At 33.9% G+C, this 18,551-nt stretch overlaps 1 protein-coding gene across 4 annotated transcripts in view; it reads right to left on the bottom strand.

Annotated features, from left to right (window-relative positions):
- Window positions 1-3,562: 3,562 nt before the first annotated feature.
- Window positions 3,563-18,551, bottom strand: part of DBF4 (DBF4 zinc finger) — a 31,487-nt gene continuing 16,498 nt past the window's right edge. For 2 of the 4 annotated variants that reach the window (XM_027573080.2, XM_027573079.2), the window contains 6 exons: window positions 15,560-15,596; window positions 14,260-14,305; window positions 10,344-10,472; window positions 9,779-9,893; window positions 6,814-6,938; window positions 3,564-4,744 (listed from right to left, as the gene is read on the bottom strand). In XM_027573080.2, coding sequence (XP_027428881.1) covers window positions 3,760-4,744; window positions 6,814-6,938; window positions 9,779-9,893; window positions 10,344-10,472; window positions 14,260-14,305; window positions 15,560-15,596 — 1,437 coding nt within the window. In that variant the 3' untranslated portion in view covers window positions 3,564-3,759. Of the gene's footprint in view, window positions 4,745-6,813; window positions 6,939-9,778; window positions 9,894-10,343; window positions 10,473-14,259; window positions 14,306-15,559; window positions 15,597-18,551 lie in introns of all 4 variants that reach the window. The other 2 variants (XM_027573081.1, XM_027573082.2) reach the window with 2 other exon arrangements.

Raw genomic sequence — 18,551 nt, 5'->3', positions numbered from 1 at the left:
GGAAAAAAGTCATGTATAGGCTTGACAGCATGGGCTCCTATTAACTGAAGTTGAAGTTTCTGCTGTTGTCAAATGTTCAAACTGCCAGAAACAAGAGATCAATGCTGACATGGCACAATCCCCCAAGATCAGCCAGGCACCAGATGGCACGTTGATCACACCGGGCACAGTAACATAAACTAAATTGCCATTTGCTATACATTTAAGCACAACCACGTGAAATGAACTTAGAGACTTTGATAACTTTCACTACTTTCTTCACAAAGGAATTGTGACATCCTTTAATAGATATGGCTGTCTTAACCTGGTTATTATTCAAATTTTTATTGTTTTGGTCACACACTAGTCTCCATGTTCAAAAGTAGAATATGTTTTTCTTGCTTGAGTAACACATTTTGTGTCAGATTTTTGTTGCATTTTTAATTGCCCAGGGCTCCTCCTAGACTTTTCCTTTTTTTTTTTGCATAGTATTTTAAGGCTACTTATAATATTGCTTACAAAATTAGTGTTAATGGCCCTTGTTTGCAAGGTTCTAAGTTCTGCTTTTTTAACCTGACTTGGGCAGAATTACGATTTTGTATAGTCATGTAGGTGGGCATAATACTGCCTCTTTATGCAGAAGGCTTTTTGGTTGGAATTCATGGAAACATGGATGCTATACTACTTTTTGTGTAACAGCATTAAACATTCCCAGTAACTAATGCAGCTAAAAGGCTAGAGTTCCCTTTTATTTGATCTAGTTGTCTTTATACTATGCCATTCCTTCTCCCCAGTTCCTGCCCTACTCTCCATGACAAATAATGTAATCACAGCATATAGCTAATGCATTACATTACTGGTCATAGCAAAGACGTCAACAGCAAGTCTATAGCAGCTGATATCTAACTTAATTTGGCCTCAGTATCTCTTAAGTTGTGTAACCAGCATTCTTTCAATCTTTGGCAATCCCATGATTTAAGATCTAGCTAGCCCAATGAGGGTTTATTTCACATTATGCTTAAAAATCTTTTCAGATATCTCTGGGATACCTGAGTGGATCAGTTAGTTAAGCTTCTAACTCTTGATCTTGGCTCAGGTCTTGATCTCAGGGTCATGAGTTCAAGCCCCACGTTGGGCTCCAAGCAGATATGGAGGCCTACTTAAAATTATAAAAAAAAAAAATCTTTCCATCTCCTTTGGGAGAGGCCTATCATCCTTACTTTTCACTCTACTAATGAAACATAGCATTGAAATGATTCCTAACTGAAAAATGAAACATAAAACTTTCTTTGGTCTCACATTAATCAATTTATAGAAATTGATAGTATTTAAATACATTTTAATATATTCCTTAGATAGCAGAATAGTATTAACTACACATCCAAGCTAGCACCGAAGTGTTTAAAAAAAAAACCTAAACTTTTATCTGATAACCTATAATCTCACATTTCCAGAAATAAGGATTCAAGTTCAGTGGTTGTAGGTTAAAGTGTTAAACGTAACAGCTTGTTTCCTATTCCTTTTAAAAGTAGGTAGATTTTGTCTTGACATGCATCAAGGTTCTCTATAATATCTATACATGGTTCCATAAATTATTTTAATATACTAACCTATATATGCAAAGAAGTCACTGGCTTCAAAAACCATTTAAAAGATTCTCTTGACACATAAAATACCCCTTTGCTACAACTGCTTGTTACTTGGAAAAATAAGCATTTTAGAACACAAAACCACACTGTCTTCACTTGCCCCCGTTGGTGGCTACTCCTGGAAAAAGACCCACCAACTTTGCTACACCATCTGTTGCTCACAGCTGAAAGTTAATTAGGGTATCTTTTTTTCTTTAACACCTTTCCACTTCAATGCTCTAGTTATCAAGGAAAACTTACCATGTGCTTGCTGGGATGTGTTTGTCTAGACCCTTTTGGCAGAGCCAGTCACTTTCTATCAAACAAACCAAGTTTTCTATCTACCCTGCTGAGGATCTTTGAAGCTTCCTACTTAAGATGTCTTGCTCCTTTAAAGATTAAGTGTCCTTTGGTGAACAAATCTGGGAACCAAACCACAGTTAAGTGCTTAGGTAAACACAACCCCAAAGGCACCTTGACAAGGTGACCATGTGCCTTGGTAAAAATTAAGAAAAAGTACTCATGCCTCTACGTAGACAATGTCATTTGCCAGGGCACAGTACTTACTGAGTACTGGAGGCTGAATTACTCCCAAACATCCTCTGCTTGGTTGAGTGCCCATCTGCATAACACAACCCACACAAATCCTATGTGGTGGTCCTGCTACCACCAATTGAAATTTAAGCATTTTTTAAAATGTGTGAAATACTTATCATGAAGATCTTGAGGGAGGGTGTTTTAAAGTCCAGTGTTCAAAATAGTACTTCAGAAATAGTGTGAAAATAAAGTTTAACAACTTTTAACTACTGGAGGGGTTCAGTCTGAGTCTTTTACTCCATATTAAATACAACTAAGGCAAACAGTGCCACTGCAAATTGAAGAAACTGTCACTCTAAAGTACAAGGATCATAGAGCAAGTTTAAATACCTTTCAATTATCTGGAAAAGGGAAAAAAATACCTTCTACAAATAATTTTCCAAGTTGCATCTAGGTTTTTAGAAGGCTGTCTGTAAAATCTGACTATATACACACATGCATTTGTGAAAGAAAATTCTAATTTACAATGGAAACAAGGTTTGCACGGATGCACTCTAAAGAATATTTCAGTGACCCTACTTTTAAAGTACTGGTATGACTGACTAAAGTTGTTGAAAAGCTAGTATTTCTCATTGAGACTGTCCAAACAGTCAAAATACACATCAAAACACATGAACTAATATATTGGGAGCCACATAGGGTTTCAAAAATTTAAGACTGACAAAGTTAATTTTTAAGATAATATATTCATAGAATACTCAATGGCACCAACTTTCATTGTGAAAAATGTCATTGGCTGTAAATGCCTCACTCCTGTAAGAACACACTCAAAAGCAAATGCCTCTACCAACTAAAGATAACAGTTGAAATTTTTCTTATATTTGAATATTCTCTTTTCTAAACTATTGACTTGCCAAGTGCCTGACCAAAGGCAATATTCACATGTTTCAATACTTTGAGTTCAATGCCATCCTCCTCCTTTCATTTCCTGACACCAAATTAGGGGATAATAAGTCATTTTTGGAAGACTTTATTTCTAAAGGTAAATAATTAAGAACAGTGGAAAAATTGTTTTATTCCATGTAGTAATCTGGTTAAGTTTTTCTTTCATGGCTTTTATTTACCCCTGCAAATAACCTAACTCCTCAGTGCCAATACACCAGTATGGTCCAATTAGGTCAAATATCAAGTACTAATGATTTCCAGAATCTGAACGCAAAAATTAATATTTTTCCTTTAGTATGAAAATTAGATTTTTAAAAGCAATATTCTCATGTTATGGTAATCTATTTTATTAATAGACTTTAGAAAGAACTAGACCGTCTAAATTTATAATGTTAAATACTGATATTCCCAAAATTTCACTTGAAATTAGTTTTCAGTGACATAAAACAATTATTCATAATTCCTAAAACATAGTATGTAAAAGGAGCCACAAGTTTATTTTTCTATAATAAGTATCCAATTCTGTAGAAAAATGCAAACATCACCTTTATTAATATTTACACTTGGTTCTGTAAACAAAGTTGGCAAAAAAGAAAGTATTTCCATACATATTTATAAAAATTTCAAGAATATGATCTTTATCACTTCTGAAAGGTATTCATTTTTAAGTCTAAAAGCCAGTAAATGTAGAAGTTGAAGGGGAAGAGAAAAATACTGACAACAAATTATTTGAATTTTCTTCTTCCCAAATATCTAAAACATCACATATACCACTGTTTTCAGTATAGCTTGTGAAACCCAAAAATTCTGACTTCTCTTCACTAGTCTGAAACAAGTCTAGTAGAGATTGTACTGGGGAACCACAAATCCTGTTTCCTTCTTGTGTAATAAGAAATTCAGTTCTTTTCTTATCTAATTCCACATTTGGTTCCAGATTTTCTTTTTTATTTCTTCCTAATAATATTTTCACTTTCCGATGGATCGTACCAGAAGGTAAACCATCCATATTGTTCAAGTCGCATTCACTGGTTTCCTCAGGGGTACTTCGGGATGGAGTCTTTGTCTGAATTGTTACGTGCTCCTGTGAACTGTTTATTGCTAACAAACCAGAATCATGACCAAAAATTGAATGAAGGTCCTTTTTCTTCAGATCCTTTGCTGGAAAAAGCACAATATCTGACTTTGGTTTTGGGTGAGATGCAGTATTATCCATACTGACGTTAGAAACTTGTACAGATGTCTGTAGCCTACATGGACAATGATCTACCCTTAGTTCTTCTAAGTCACTTTCATTTGTCATTAATTTATGTTCAGAAACGTCAAGGATGCATTCCTGTTTATTTTTATGCAGAGGTAGATGTGTAAAATTTTGTTTTATGTCATTTTCAGCTGTATTTAACATGGAACATTTGCTAGTTACTTTCTCGAGTCCTCTCAATTCACTTGAAGGGTAGGGGATGCATTCTGAAATAAACAGAAACTTCTGTTCAGGTTCCTGGATTTCTTTATAGAGGAAATGCTGCTCAATTACCTGTACATTATTTTCCTTGAAATCTTTCTGAGGAATATGCTGCAATTCTAGCTTTTCTTTTGGTTCAGACTTTTTCAGGACACTTGCAGTAATAGGAGAAAGTGATCCAATACTGTATTTTATTCTTTATAAAACAAAAAGAAAACATGAAATTGCTATAAAAAATTCCTGAGTAGTTTAAAGTCAAATTAATAATCTTTTAAAACTATTTATGAAATTTAAATTTAACTTAGAAAATATTACAAAAATACTAAAATCTTAACAGCTAAATATATTTCAGATGTTTTTCATAATAAAACTTTGCAGATACAGCTGAAAACTCTAGTGTACCCCCTATTCTCATCCATATTCTTCCCCTTCCTCCCAGAGGAAACCACTATCTTAAATATGGTGTTTAAAACTACTTCAACCATATAACTCAAAGAAAGATGAAAGTAAAGGGATTTGGTTTTGCTCCCAATTTTGTTTTCATTATCCTGAAAAATATCCTAACTTCTAAGCTTTCATTTACATTAATATCATCTCATTTTGCTTAACAATGTAGAAAATGAGTATTTAGACAAAATAGTAATCCTGAAGTTTCACACATGTATTTGACCTGAAAACCTCTTCTTCATGGAGTCTCTTAATATCCTTGGAACACCAGTTTGTATTACACAATCCTAAATTATATATTACCAGCTCACTACTGATGTTTTATGTTATACATGTCACAGATAACACTATAGGAATATAGAATTCAGTCTGCCCTTTCAAGACCAGCATGGACACTTTTATATTTATTTTGTTTATACTTTCACTTAAGATTCCTCTTGAACAAATGGAGTATTAAAAATACAAAAATACTAGTCCAACACTGCCCTCTCTCTCTTTCAATGTCTAGAGATGTTTAGTTGACTTGTACACAGATAAAAATCGTGCAGATAATATAATTAAGGAAAAACCAACTTATATATTAAGTACTAGTTCAGAATTTTGCTGCAGATTAAATTTTTAGGGAATTCTAAATTCTTACAGTAGCCTATATAGTTTTTTTTTTTAAGATTTTATTTATTTGTTTGAGAGAGAGAATGAGAGATAGAGAGCACAAGAAGTAAGAGGGTCAGAGGGAGAAGCAGACCCCCTGCTGGGCAGGGAGCCCTATGTGGGACTCGATCCCGGGACTCCGGGATCATGACCTGAGCCGAAGGCAGTCGCTTAACCAACTGAGCCACCCAGGCGCCCCGCCTATATAGTTTTAATAGTTGAAAATATGCCTCCTCTCCAAATATATTATTAAGTCAGTCATGAACAACCATTCTGAATGTTACAGAAATAAGTTTAGAAACTGTTCTACCTAGATACAGTCAAAAGACTTTCCAGTTAATTTTCAGAAGCTATACCTTGGTATCCTATTTTCTAGTCTTTATGCCTCAAGATTAGTCTAAAAACAGCTATAAGGACTGAATAACCTAATGATTTATCATCAATTTTAGCATTTCAAAGATTTTTTTTTTATTTTGGATTTATGGGAACCTTCTAACCAGGATCATTTAGTCAATGTGCAGTAAACTGTCAATGAATAGCACTGTATTCACATTTAAAAGTCCTGTCAGTACCATTAGTAAGTATTATTGGCAAGTAGAATTTAAGCAAAAGTATTCAGTGAAAGTATAAAGAAGACTTAATGGAGGTTAAGTGAAGGAAAGTTTATTTAAACTCCTGAAGATTAACTAAAAATTCTAGTTTTTTAGTCCAAGTAAATGGTACACTTTATGGTCCTAGACCAGAGGTTGATAAACTATATAGCACATGGACCAAATCTAAAGTATTATTGGAACACAACCACACCCATTCATTTACATATTGTCCGTAGCTGCTTTCATTATACAATGACAAAGCTAAGTAGCTCAAACAGGTATGTTATGGTTCACAAAGCCTAAAATACCTACTGTCTGGTTTTTAATAAAAAATTTGCTAACTCCTCTTCTAGACTATAACATTAAGATGAAGACCTTAATAGTAATCTTAAAGTAAGCACTTTTGGTAGCAGAGAGAAGGTTGGAGTGGAGAGAAAAGAAGTAGTAAGTTCTTCACCAAATATACATTCTAAAAATATATATTCCTTCTAAGAACAAAACTTTGGATTTATTTTTAGTTTAATGAAATTGTTTAAAATTCTGGTAAAATTTAAAACTTAGGCTGATAAATTACCTTTTCTTTTTAGGCATGTCCCTTTCATATTCCACAAAATCAAAAATTAACTTAGATACAATATCATCAACAACTTGATAGTGATTACTCTGTGCAAAATTTCTGTGTTGCTCACTTAGAAGATGCTGAAACAAAAACAAAAAAGCACATAAAATCATGTAATTATATATACTTAAACCAAGAGATTCCTTTTTAAGTTTCCAATATTTTCATGCCCCAAAAATTAGGTTTCTAATAATTACTCCATAGAAATATCCTTTACTACAACTTCAAAGAATGTTAAGTAAAATAAATTTGTGGTTTAAATGGAACTGACAACGAATGAACTACATCAGGAAATGAAGACAGAAATACAACAGTAACATTTAACATTTACAGTATGCTAATACTGAGAAAATCTTCCTCTTTATTTTATCTTTATACAATTACCACTAAATAAATATGATAGGTCTTATAAAATATTAAATAAATGAAATGTTATAGTTTTAACATATAAGATTCCAAAACAAGAATCCAGAAGGTAGATTACAAAAAAATGAAGTACAATGAATGCTGTGAAGTAAAAAAAAGAAAAAATTCATTATTGAGGAACACATTTGAGAATGAGCAAGTAAATGATCTCAATTACCCAATGCTTATAACGGAGAATATAGAAGTTATTCTCAGTCTTTCTTTTTTTAAAAAATTGGAACTAGTTGACAGTTATTCAGTCTAAGAGTGGTGAAGAACAAAAGTAAACAAGCTCAGTGTATTGGGATAAAACTCAAAAGAAATAAAGTTCCTGCTAAATAGGTGGACTCTCCAGGCTAATTCTATTATTTGTCAGCTGATCAGGGAACTGCACCTAGAAGACTGTACCAGGATGATCACGCAAGAATCTCATTTCTGTTTCTCTAGTTTCATGTAACTTTTGATGATTTGATTTTATTTCCAAAAACTAAATTCTCCAATGATCACAAAAAAATAGTATTCTGGACTATTACTTCCTTACTTGCAAATTTACCACACACAAATTATCTATGTCCAATCATGTTAAATAAATGAGAAATAATTAAAATTTAAAAAGAAACACTAACTTTCTAAGTTCAGATTACATTTATACATGTTCTTCTGGAGAAATCTCCAACTTTTCTGTAGTTGCCCCCTACCTCCACCCACCTCTTATCATACCTCCTTTTCTATGTCTTGCCTTAAATGTTACTTTCTCCATTGAGTTTTCTATGTCTCTCATCCTACCTTAAGTACCCTCTCATTATTACCATTGTACTGTACATTCTACTTTTGTGACACTATCACTATCCTACTTGTAAATGCATTGTTTTATATCTGTCTCCTCCGTTGAACCATAAGATATCTAAGGGAACAGAATATGTCTGCCTTGTTTGTTGTTGCTTAATCTCTAGTAATCCAATTGGCTAAATGAATGCCTTGATACAGGTGGAAATGAAGCACTGTGAAATCTAAGATTCAAAAAACAAAAGAATATTTTATTCTGAGACTACGAAACATAGATTAAAAGAATGTAATAAAAAATGATTTTAAAATATCAACCCCAACATCTACTACTAATTTTCCTTCCTTGTGTCAATCAGTGACCAAGGTTTTCATTTTTTAGTCCCAACATCTTCTGAGCATTAAATTAGGATTACAAATTGATATTAAGGAAAACATTCATTATAAATTATTCTATTGTAGCAATAGCAAAGTAAAATTTTGGGACAAATCTATAATTTAAATTTCAAATGACTTTTGGGAAGGGGAAATAGTTGAGATAGTTTTAGCTCCTTTATTATATAAACAAAACACAATAAACTAATAAAAAACACTAATATATTTTGACTTATAAAACAAACTTCAACTTAGAGTCTAAAGAGAGATAGTTTATTTCTTAGGTATTTACAAATATCATTCTTTCTCCTTAACTTCCCCACCATCTTCTACAAAACCAAGCACTGAAACATACGTCTCTACTGAAATCAACTCAAATAATAACAGCTAAAATTTAATAAGCACAGAGCCTGCCACTGTCCAAGGTCACACAAAAAGGAACCCAGGATTCAAACCTGGGTAGCATGGATCCAAAGCCCTTGTTTTTTGTTTTTGTTTTATCACTTTACAAACCATAAATAGTTCCCATCTTCAAAACTGTATCTTCATTGAATGTCCCTTTCCAACTATTCTATTTCTCTTTCTGCTACTTCAAAGAGTAATCTCTACTTTCTTCTCATCCTACCATTAGTAAAGCATATGCCCATTTTTTAATTGCTCAGGCCTGAAGCATCTTCTACTCTAGTCACTCCCAACTTCCAATCCACTGGCAAAGCCTCTTTGCCCCACTTTTAAATTATATCCACAATCTAACCAAGTCTCATCACTTCTACCAGGCCACCACCATTAGCTGAATGGTTTCTTCAATCCCAACAATCAGTTTAATTTAGCACTTTGGCACTGCTAATTTCAATATCCACAAGTCATGTTCCCTCACTTCCTAGGTTTCTAGTCAAATATCACTTTATCAGTTAGCTATTCCTTGTCTAAATAAATATCTACACCCCCATTCCTGCTTTACAGTTTCTTAATGAAGTGATCTGCTGTTCTCTATATATACTTAATTACTTTCTTACTACGTGGTTACATATCTCTCCTCCCCTTTCATAGAATGTAATTTTCATAAAGGTAGGGAATTGGCCTCTTTTGTTCAATGCTGTTTGTTCAGAGTAGTGATTGGCACAACACAGGTACTTGATAAAAATTTGTTGAATGAATGAATAAAAATTAGTTTTCAATAAACATTTTCCCACCTTGGGTTCCTAAAATTTAAGATAATTCTATCAAAAAGAAATATATGCTATTTAGTCATTATGAAGTTGTGAGCCACAATCAGAAAACTAAGCTAAAATTTACATTAGTAAATATTCATATTTACTTAGAAACATCAACCCCCTAAATATAAAATCATATTTACAGTTTCAAGATCTTCATATTTCTGCAAGCAACATTCACAATATCCTTTTTTTTTCTTCTCTTTCAATTGGAGTTGAACTGGGATGCCACCACATTTATTGCCATCCGTTTGGATTCTGATAGAAATATATGATAAAAGAATTAATTGCTGAATATTAAGAATTTATAAAATGTACAGTCCTCACCTATCAATCTGCCATAATCTCCACAGATGTTTATATCAACAAATACTTTTATTGCTTTTTAAGAAATTGAGATGCAAACTAAAAATGTAGTTATTTTTCTGGAGAATATTTCAGATCACTTAGGAGAAATAACACATTTTAATTACTTGTAAATATTTGCAAGCCACCCCTCAACCTTAATCTCTTGATCCTAACATGCCTAACGTGACATACTTAGGAAAGATTCAGACTTCTAATCCAGCATTAAAAATATACAGGTGGGAAAACCATTAACAGTGATCAAACACGTGCACACACACACACCCCCATCCACCACAGCATTTAATTAATTATTTTAAATGTTTGCTTAAAAAGAAAAAATTACTTGAAGGTTAAACAAACCTTAGTTTAACCTGAGTTTGCTTTTGGATGCTAGATGGCTTATCTACATCAAATGGACTGGAGGGCTTCTGAATAGAATAATTTATAAAAGGCATATTGGTCAGCTGAAGATAAAATGGTCTATAAAGTCTAAAAAAAATAAAAAGACAAATACATGAGATTCTTTATCATGAAAAAAATACAACGGAAATCTTATATTTCAAATCAAGGAATTCATCTGGAATCTGAAATAAATAACAGAAATCAGTTAGGCTTCCTTTCCCAATTCATGGACCTAATATCTTTTTTTAAATTTTATTGTTTTTTATTGTTATGTTAATCACCATACATTACATCATTAGTTTTTGATGTAGTGTTCCATGATTCGTTGTTTGTGCATAAAACCCAGTGCTCCACGCAGAACGTGCCCTCTTTAATACCCATCACCAGGCTAACCCATCCACCCACGCCCCGCCCCTCTAGAACCCTCAGTTTGTTTTTCAGAGTCCATCGTCTCTCATGGTTCGTCTCCCCCTCCGATTTACTCCCCTTCATTCTTCCCCTTCTGCTATCTTCTTCTTTTTTTTCTTAACATATATTGCATTATTTGTTTCAGAGGTACAGATCTGTGATTCAACAGTCTTGCACAATTCACAGCGCTCACCATAGCACATACTCTCCCCAATGTCTATCACCCAGCCACCCCATCCCTCCCACACCCCCACCACTCCAGCGACCCTCAGTTTGTTTCCTGAGATTAAGAATTCCTCATATCAGTGAGTAGACCTAATATCTTTTTAACATAAACATCTTTTTTTAATTATGGTAAAATACCCGCAAAATTTACTATGTTAATAATACCTTTTTTTTTTAAAGTAATCTCTATGCCCAAAATGGGGCTTGAACTCCACAACCAACATCAAGAGTCACATGCTCTACCAAATGAGATAGCCAGGTGCCATTTTTAACCATTTTTAGGAATATAGTTCAGCTGCATTAAGTACATTCAGTGTTTTCCAACCATTAACATCATCCATCTCCAGAACCCTTTTCATTTTTCAAAACAAAAACTCTGTACCCATTAAACAGTAAGTCCCCATTCTCCCTTTTCTGCCCACCCCTGACAACCATCACTCACTCTACTTTATGAATCTGACTACTCTAAGTACTTCATCAACTGGAATCTTGTAGTATTTTTCCTCTTATTTCACTCAGCATAATGTCCTCAAGGTTCATCCATGTTGAAGAGCATTTGTCAGAATTTCATTCCTTTTTTTAAGGTTGAGTAATACTCCATTTTCTATATATACCACATAATCCATTATCTATTGATGGACATATGGACTGCTTCTACCACTGGGCTACTGTAAATAGTGCTGTTACCAATATGCATGTGCAAGCATCTCTTCAAGACCCTTTCAATTATTTTGGAAAAATAACCAGAAGTGAAACTGCAAGATCATATCATAGTTCCAGTTTTATGAAGAACCTCCATACTGTTTTCCACGTAGTTGCAGTTATTTTACAATCCACGAAGAGTGCACAAGAGATCCAATTTCTCCAATTCCTTGCCAATACCTATTATTCTAGGGGGTTTTTGTTTGTTTGTATCCTAACAGGTGTGAAGTGATAGATATCTCAAGGTGGTTTTGACTGGCATTTCTGTGATGATTAGTGATGGTGAACATCTTTTCATGTGTTTGTTGGCAATCTGTACATCTTTGAAGAAATGTCAAGTCCTGTAACCATTTTTTAAATCTGATAAATTTGAGGGGTGCCCAGGTGGCTTGGTTAAGCATCCGACTCTTGGTTTTGGCTCTGGTCATGATCTCATGGATGTTGAGATAGAGCACCGAAGTGGACAGCAGGGTGTTTGCCTGAAGATTCTCTCCCTCTGCTCTTTTCCATACTCAAGTGCACAAGGGTGGTCGCAAATAAATCTTAAAAACAAAAAAAACAAAAACAAAAACAAAAACCTGATAATTTGATTATCTGTTGACTTCTTTATACTTTTTTTAAAAAATCAGATTTTTATTTGAGTTCCAGTATAGTTAACATACAGTATTATATCAGTTCCAGGTGTTTATAATACAGTAATTCAACAATTCCCTACATCACCCAGGGCTGCTCCTGTTTGCCCCAGGCATTGTTCAAGCTATAGCTTCCATTTGCCTCTCCATAGGCTGCTGTCCCTTTAAGGGTAGGGACCCATCTATCACTTGCCCTCCCAGCTCACCCAGTGCTGAGTCAGCAGACTTTTAAAGCTCCAGAATCCAAGCCTGACTGGTTATACAAAGTTAGGGATTTCACCCCTCTGGTTTTCAAAGCCAGACATGGGGATTTATCTTCCCTTAGTGGGCTCCCTGGTGCTTTCACCTCTCTGAGCCATAGCCTACAACTCTCTCCCTCCTGCAGACAGCTCCCAATCACCAACTCTGCCCTTCCTAAGCTCTCAGATGCAGCTTCTTCTCCACATAGTTAAGTTTGTTCTGCCAATCTTCACATCATTTTCTAGTTTATTTGGATGCAAGTGCTAACTAGTTGTAAACAAGGGAAGGGGTGACCTCAGGGTCCTCCTACTCCAACATCTTCCCAAGCTCCCTCACATATTACACTTTATTAGATATATGTGATTTACAAATATCTTCTCCCATTCCATGGTTCCATCCCATTTCACTCTGTTGTGCACACAAATTTATAATTGTGTTGCTTGTGCTTTTGATGTCATATCCAAGAAATCACTGTGAAATCCAATGTCATAAAGCTTTTCCCTTGTTTCCTTCCAAGAGTTTTATGCTTTTAAGTCTTTGATCTATTTTAAGTTAATTTTATACATGGTAGTCCAACTTCATTTTTCTGCACGTGGATATGTAGTTTTCCCAATACCATTTGCTGAAGACAGACTGTCCATTCCCCACCGAATGATCTTGACATCCTTATCAATAGTCATTTGACCTAAATGTAAAGATTTATTTCTTAGCTATTTATTCTTTTCCATTGGTCCACACATCTGTCTTTATGTTGTTAACAAGCTGTTGTGATTACTGAAGCTTTTAGTAAATTCTGAAATCAGGGAAGTTTAGATCTTCAACTTTGTTCTTCAAGATTGCTTTGGGCGTTTGGGGTCCCTTGCGATTTGGTATGAATTTTAGGATGGATTTCTCCCCTTCTGCAAAAAAAGTCATTGGGATTTTGACAGGGATTGCACTGAATCTGTAGATCACTTTGGGCGTACTGACATCTTAGCAATATGAAGTCTTCCAATCCGTGACGTTGGATGTCTTTCCATATATTGGCACCTTCTCTAGGCCTAATTTTGAACTGCAATTTTTTTTCATTATAATACATTTCATAAAAAGAAGCATTCGATACATCTTTGTCACTTCAGTGAGTACTCAAAAGAATTAATCACACATGTCTAAAGGAAGAGGTCAAGAAAAAGTTACTGAAATCTTCCATGCCAAATTAATTTACTTGTAACTGTAGTCTTAAGATTACCCTATAAACCTTCAGAGTAAGTTCAGGAAAACTACTAAATTAAATGTTATACTCAGATTTTGTACTTCCAAATAGTACCTACTAATATATTTCACAAAGTAGAAGCAATCTTTAAGTAGTAGTTTTGATCATATGGTACTCCATTTAGCTAGTGAATGGTTATTTGAAATACTACAAAAATGAGTTGGTCTCATGATTGCTCTAAAGTAGATATTTCAAGGAATTATCACCTATAGCATACTGAAACTAAATTAAGCTAAAAATTGCTTAATTTTTGAGCGAAAATTAATTAATGCTACTTTCTACAACTTGTGCCACCTACGTATTAGTATAATATAAATCTAACATAAAGAAACCTAATAGTATTAGTGGAGATAGCTTAATTAGATTTTCTCTTTTAATATTATATTTAAATTACCAATTGAACTTAGATACTTACTGGCTCATATCTTCCACCTTTACAAAAGGTTTTTTGAGTCTACCTGCTTGAGAATATACAAAACATATTATTAGATATGTACAAATCCAGGAAATAAAAAAAAATCCCACCAAACTGTACAGATGTTCCTCAATCTACAATTAGGGTTACACGTCGATAAACCCATTGTAAGTTGGAAACATCGTAAGTCGCAAAATCCATTAAATACACCTAACCTATCAAACATCACAGCTTAGCTCTAGCCTAACTTAAAACATGCTCAGAACACTTATATTAGCCTATAGTTGGGCAAAATTATTGAACACAAAGCCCATTTATAGTAAAAAATGTTGAATATGTGATGTAATTTGTTGAGTACTGTACTAAAAGTGAAAAACAGAATGGTTTTAGGTATATTGGTTGTTTATCCTTGTGACCACATGAATGAATGGGAGCTGCAGCTCAATGCTGCTGCCCAGCATCAGGAGAGTTTCATATGGCATACTGCCCACCCAGGAGAAGATCAACATTCAAAATTCAAAGTACAGTTTCTACTGAATGTGTATTGCCCCATTGTAAAGGTGAAAAATTTAAAGTCAAAGCATCATAAGTCAAGGACCATCTGTACCCATTATCCCTTTCATTTCAATTCAGTTAAGTCTCAGGTGAGGTATTTTACAATATCAGCCCATTTCCAAAATGACAGAAATTCTTTCTACATTCTGAGATTCTTAAAATGAAAGGATTCCCTGCAAAGGATCTATGAAGAGAATTCAGAAGAATCATGAGCTAAAACAGGAAAAAAATCCAACTTTTAATTTCACTAATCTCTAACTGAAATTTAACATTTCCTCTAGTTATGCATTTAAGCAACAGGATCACAGTGGTATTAGCAGTGCCTGTAATTCTGAAACCAAATGAAAGAAATACTTTCATATCATATTAGTTATTACAGATCTCAAAGAATCATTTATGCTCACCACTTCAAAATTACAGTAGAATCACTGCTAGCACTTGTTTTAAATGTGTAAAAAAATCAAGTATATCACCATTTCATAATTAAAAATTTTCTGACAACTGAATTTCATTTACTTTCTCAGTAACCTAATAATTTTTTTATATGTTTTTTAAAAACATTACTCTGAAAAGGGGTCCATAAGCTTCATCAGACTCCCACAGGGGTCCATAGTCTAAAAAAACTAAGACCTACTGAACACGTTCCCTGCAGGGTCGTTTACATGATCTTCCAGAGGATTTTTATAAGATCTGTTCTATTTTCTAAAAGCAAATCAAATACAATTAAGGATATCAAAATACTTACTTCTTGCTTTCTGTGTCCCAGTACCTACTCTTTTCCCCTAAAAAAAAAAAGGTGAAAAGACTGGGTTTGAAAGTACAATGAAAACAGCAACTGCAACTGCTCATTTTTATCCTGAAGATAATCATATAGGAAAAGAACTATATAAAAGAAGGGTGATTACTATAGTTTTGTGGGGGGGAAAAAAGAGAAAAACTTGCTTTTAAAAATCAACTCAACCCAAGAAATCAAACAATGAACACAATACAAACTCACTTTTATAATACACCCAACAAATACCTTGCATTCTGGCAATAATTGTTTTTGTCTTTACAGAAAGAAATCAACCAATAAGGAAAAGTACAGTTAATGAAATAATTTAAAAATAGTCTTAAAGTTATTTTTATGCCCTTACTGAGCAAACTTTTGTGATAGACTGAACAAAGGAATTATTAAAATATTTATTAGTCTGTTGATTCCTGTCCAGGTGGAGTATGTCCAGTATGGTCAAACAATCCCACTGATTACAACTAAAACTCTAGGAAAAATACAATAAGCAACTACGAGGACTAAAAAGTAAGCAAAAGCAGGCATATTGTACAAAGAAGTCAAACTCTGAGAAACCAAGTTTAAGAGGGTGTATTTCCCATCCTCTTTTTCTCACAATGTTGCCTAAAGGATGAGCCTCTAATTACAGAGCTGGCAGAAAGTAGTGGAGCCAGTGGCTAAAACGCCTATATAAATCACATATTTCTGGCTTAAAAAAAAAAAAACAAAAAAACAGGAAAGAGGTTCCTGTAGTCCAAAGAGTACAAAGGGAAACCATGGACTATTATATCTTTCTTTTCTCCCACAGTTCTATCCTGAGGGTGGACCCTCGTTATGAAACTGCAGTTGTAGGTGCCATAGGCAGCTAAAATTGAGGAACCCTAACTTTCTGAACAGAAGAACTAGCGACAGGGTCATTGTGGGATGGAGAGTGAAGGGGAAACTGGAGAAAGTAGCAAACTGGAAAAGGGGATCCCTAATTCCCTATATAAACCCACATAAGTGCCAGACTTAATATCAAGGCTTTGAAAATAGAACTAAAATTTAAACCACTGCCCAAGTCTTAGACTAACCTATAAATGATGCATGTGCAGAACAAACAGTTACATACAGATCTTTGAAAACCAAAACTGAGAGAACTGCCATGTAAAGAAATTGAGATAGAATCGACAGTTTGACTCACACACAACACACACACACAACAATCACGACAGCAACAAAATCAGCATTCTCCAGAGTACTATAATAGCTCTGAAGTCTATACAACATTACACTTAGAATATTTAGTGTAAGTCAAAAATTATTTGACATTAAGAACCAGTAAAAACATCATCAATTCTTGAGGGAAAAAGATAATCAGATGCCAACCCCAAGATGTTCCTGATGTCAAAATTATCAGAAAGACTCTAAGGTAAGGGCAAACAGACTTAAAATGATGGAAAGATACAAATTCTCAGCAGAAAAGCTATAAAAAAAGGAAAACTGTAGAAGTCTAGTGAAGACTAGTGTAGAAGTCAAGTGAAAAATACATGATTTGAAACACAGAATTAACTAGATGGGCTTGAAAACAGAACATAGATGACAAAGTGAAGTGTCAGTGAGCTGGAAGACTGATGAATAGAAATTTTTAATTAGAAGAACAGAAAAGAATGTGGAAAAAAAATGAACAGTGTCTCAGGGACCCAATAAGTACTTTGTATTCTAGCTATAATTAATATAAAAGATTTAAAATTAGTATTATTGGAAATGTAGAAATAGAAAAAAAAATGGTGAAGATTTTTAACAAAATAGCCTACTTTCCAAACATAAACTTACAGTTTTAAGAAGCTTAGTGAACAACAGAATAATCTCTAAGTAACCCATGCCAAGGCATATCACAACCAAACTGTTGAAAACCAGAGATAAATTAAAAATCTTTTAAGTACATAGAGAAAAATGATCATTATTTATAAGAAAACAACATTTTGGGCGCCTGGATGGCTCAGCCAGTTAAGCAGCTGCCTTCGGCTCAGGTCATGATCCCAGAGTCCCAGGATGGAGTTCCGCACTGGGCTCTCAGCTCAGCGGGGATCTGCTTCTCCCTCTGACACTACCCCCTCTTGTGCTCTCTCTTACTCTCTCCCCCTCAAATAAGTAAAATAAAATCTTAAAAAAAAAAAAAAACAATGACTACAGATTTTTCATTAAAATCCGTGGAAGCCAGAATATAGCTATAGAACACCTGTAAAGTACTGACCTAAGAGTAAAGAATTTTTTATTCCTAATTCGTTATCGAGTGAAACGATCTTGCAGGAATGAAGGCAAAATACATTCTCACATTCTCTTCTACATGACTTTTTCGAGGAAAGAGGTTAACACAAATGCAAATGTAACAAAAATAACTATACCATAAAGACTGGTGGGAGAGGATAAAGACCTCAAAAAGTTTTAAGGCTTCTACATTTTATTTGAAGTAGGTAAAATATTAATTCTAAATAGACTGTGAAAAATTACATAGGTATAATTTAACCTAAGCAACCACTACAATAAAAACAAAAACATGGATATAGCCAAAAAGCCAATAGATAAATCTTCAATCTGAAAAGCAACAGAAAAAGGAGAAAACAGAGGAATAAAATGCAGAGAACACCAAAAGAAAAATATTAGTATATTGGCAGGCCTAAATTAAATGATCCTAATAATTATTAAGTGTAAATCATTACAACATACCAATTAAAAGATAGAGATTGCCAGATATGATAAAAAGACAACTTTCAACTATCTATAAGAAACCTATTTTAAAAATAAACACATAGATATGTTAAATGTAGAAGGAATAAAAAAGACCATGTAAACATTAATCAAAAGGAAGCTGGAGTGGTTATAGTATATTCAGAGACTTCAGAACAAGGAATACTAACAGGGACAGAGGGATGTTATATAGTAACAAGGTCAATTCACCAAGAAGACAGAGAATATCAGATGTGTG

The sequence above is a fragment of the Zalophus californianus genome, chromosome 12, assembly GCF_009762305.2.
Source record: "Zalophus californianus isolate mZalCal1 chromosome 12, mZalCal1.pri.v2, whole genome shotgun sequence".
Lineage (NCBI taxonomy): Eukaryota > Metazoa > Chordata > Mammalia > Carnivora > Otariidae > Zalophus > Zalophus californianus.
Note: the sequence above shows the minus strand (reverse complement) of the source record. Positions and strands in the feature narration are given on the sequence as shown.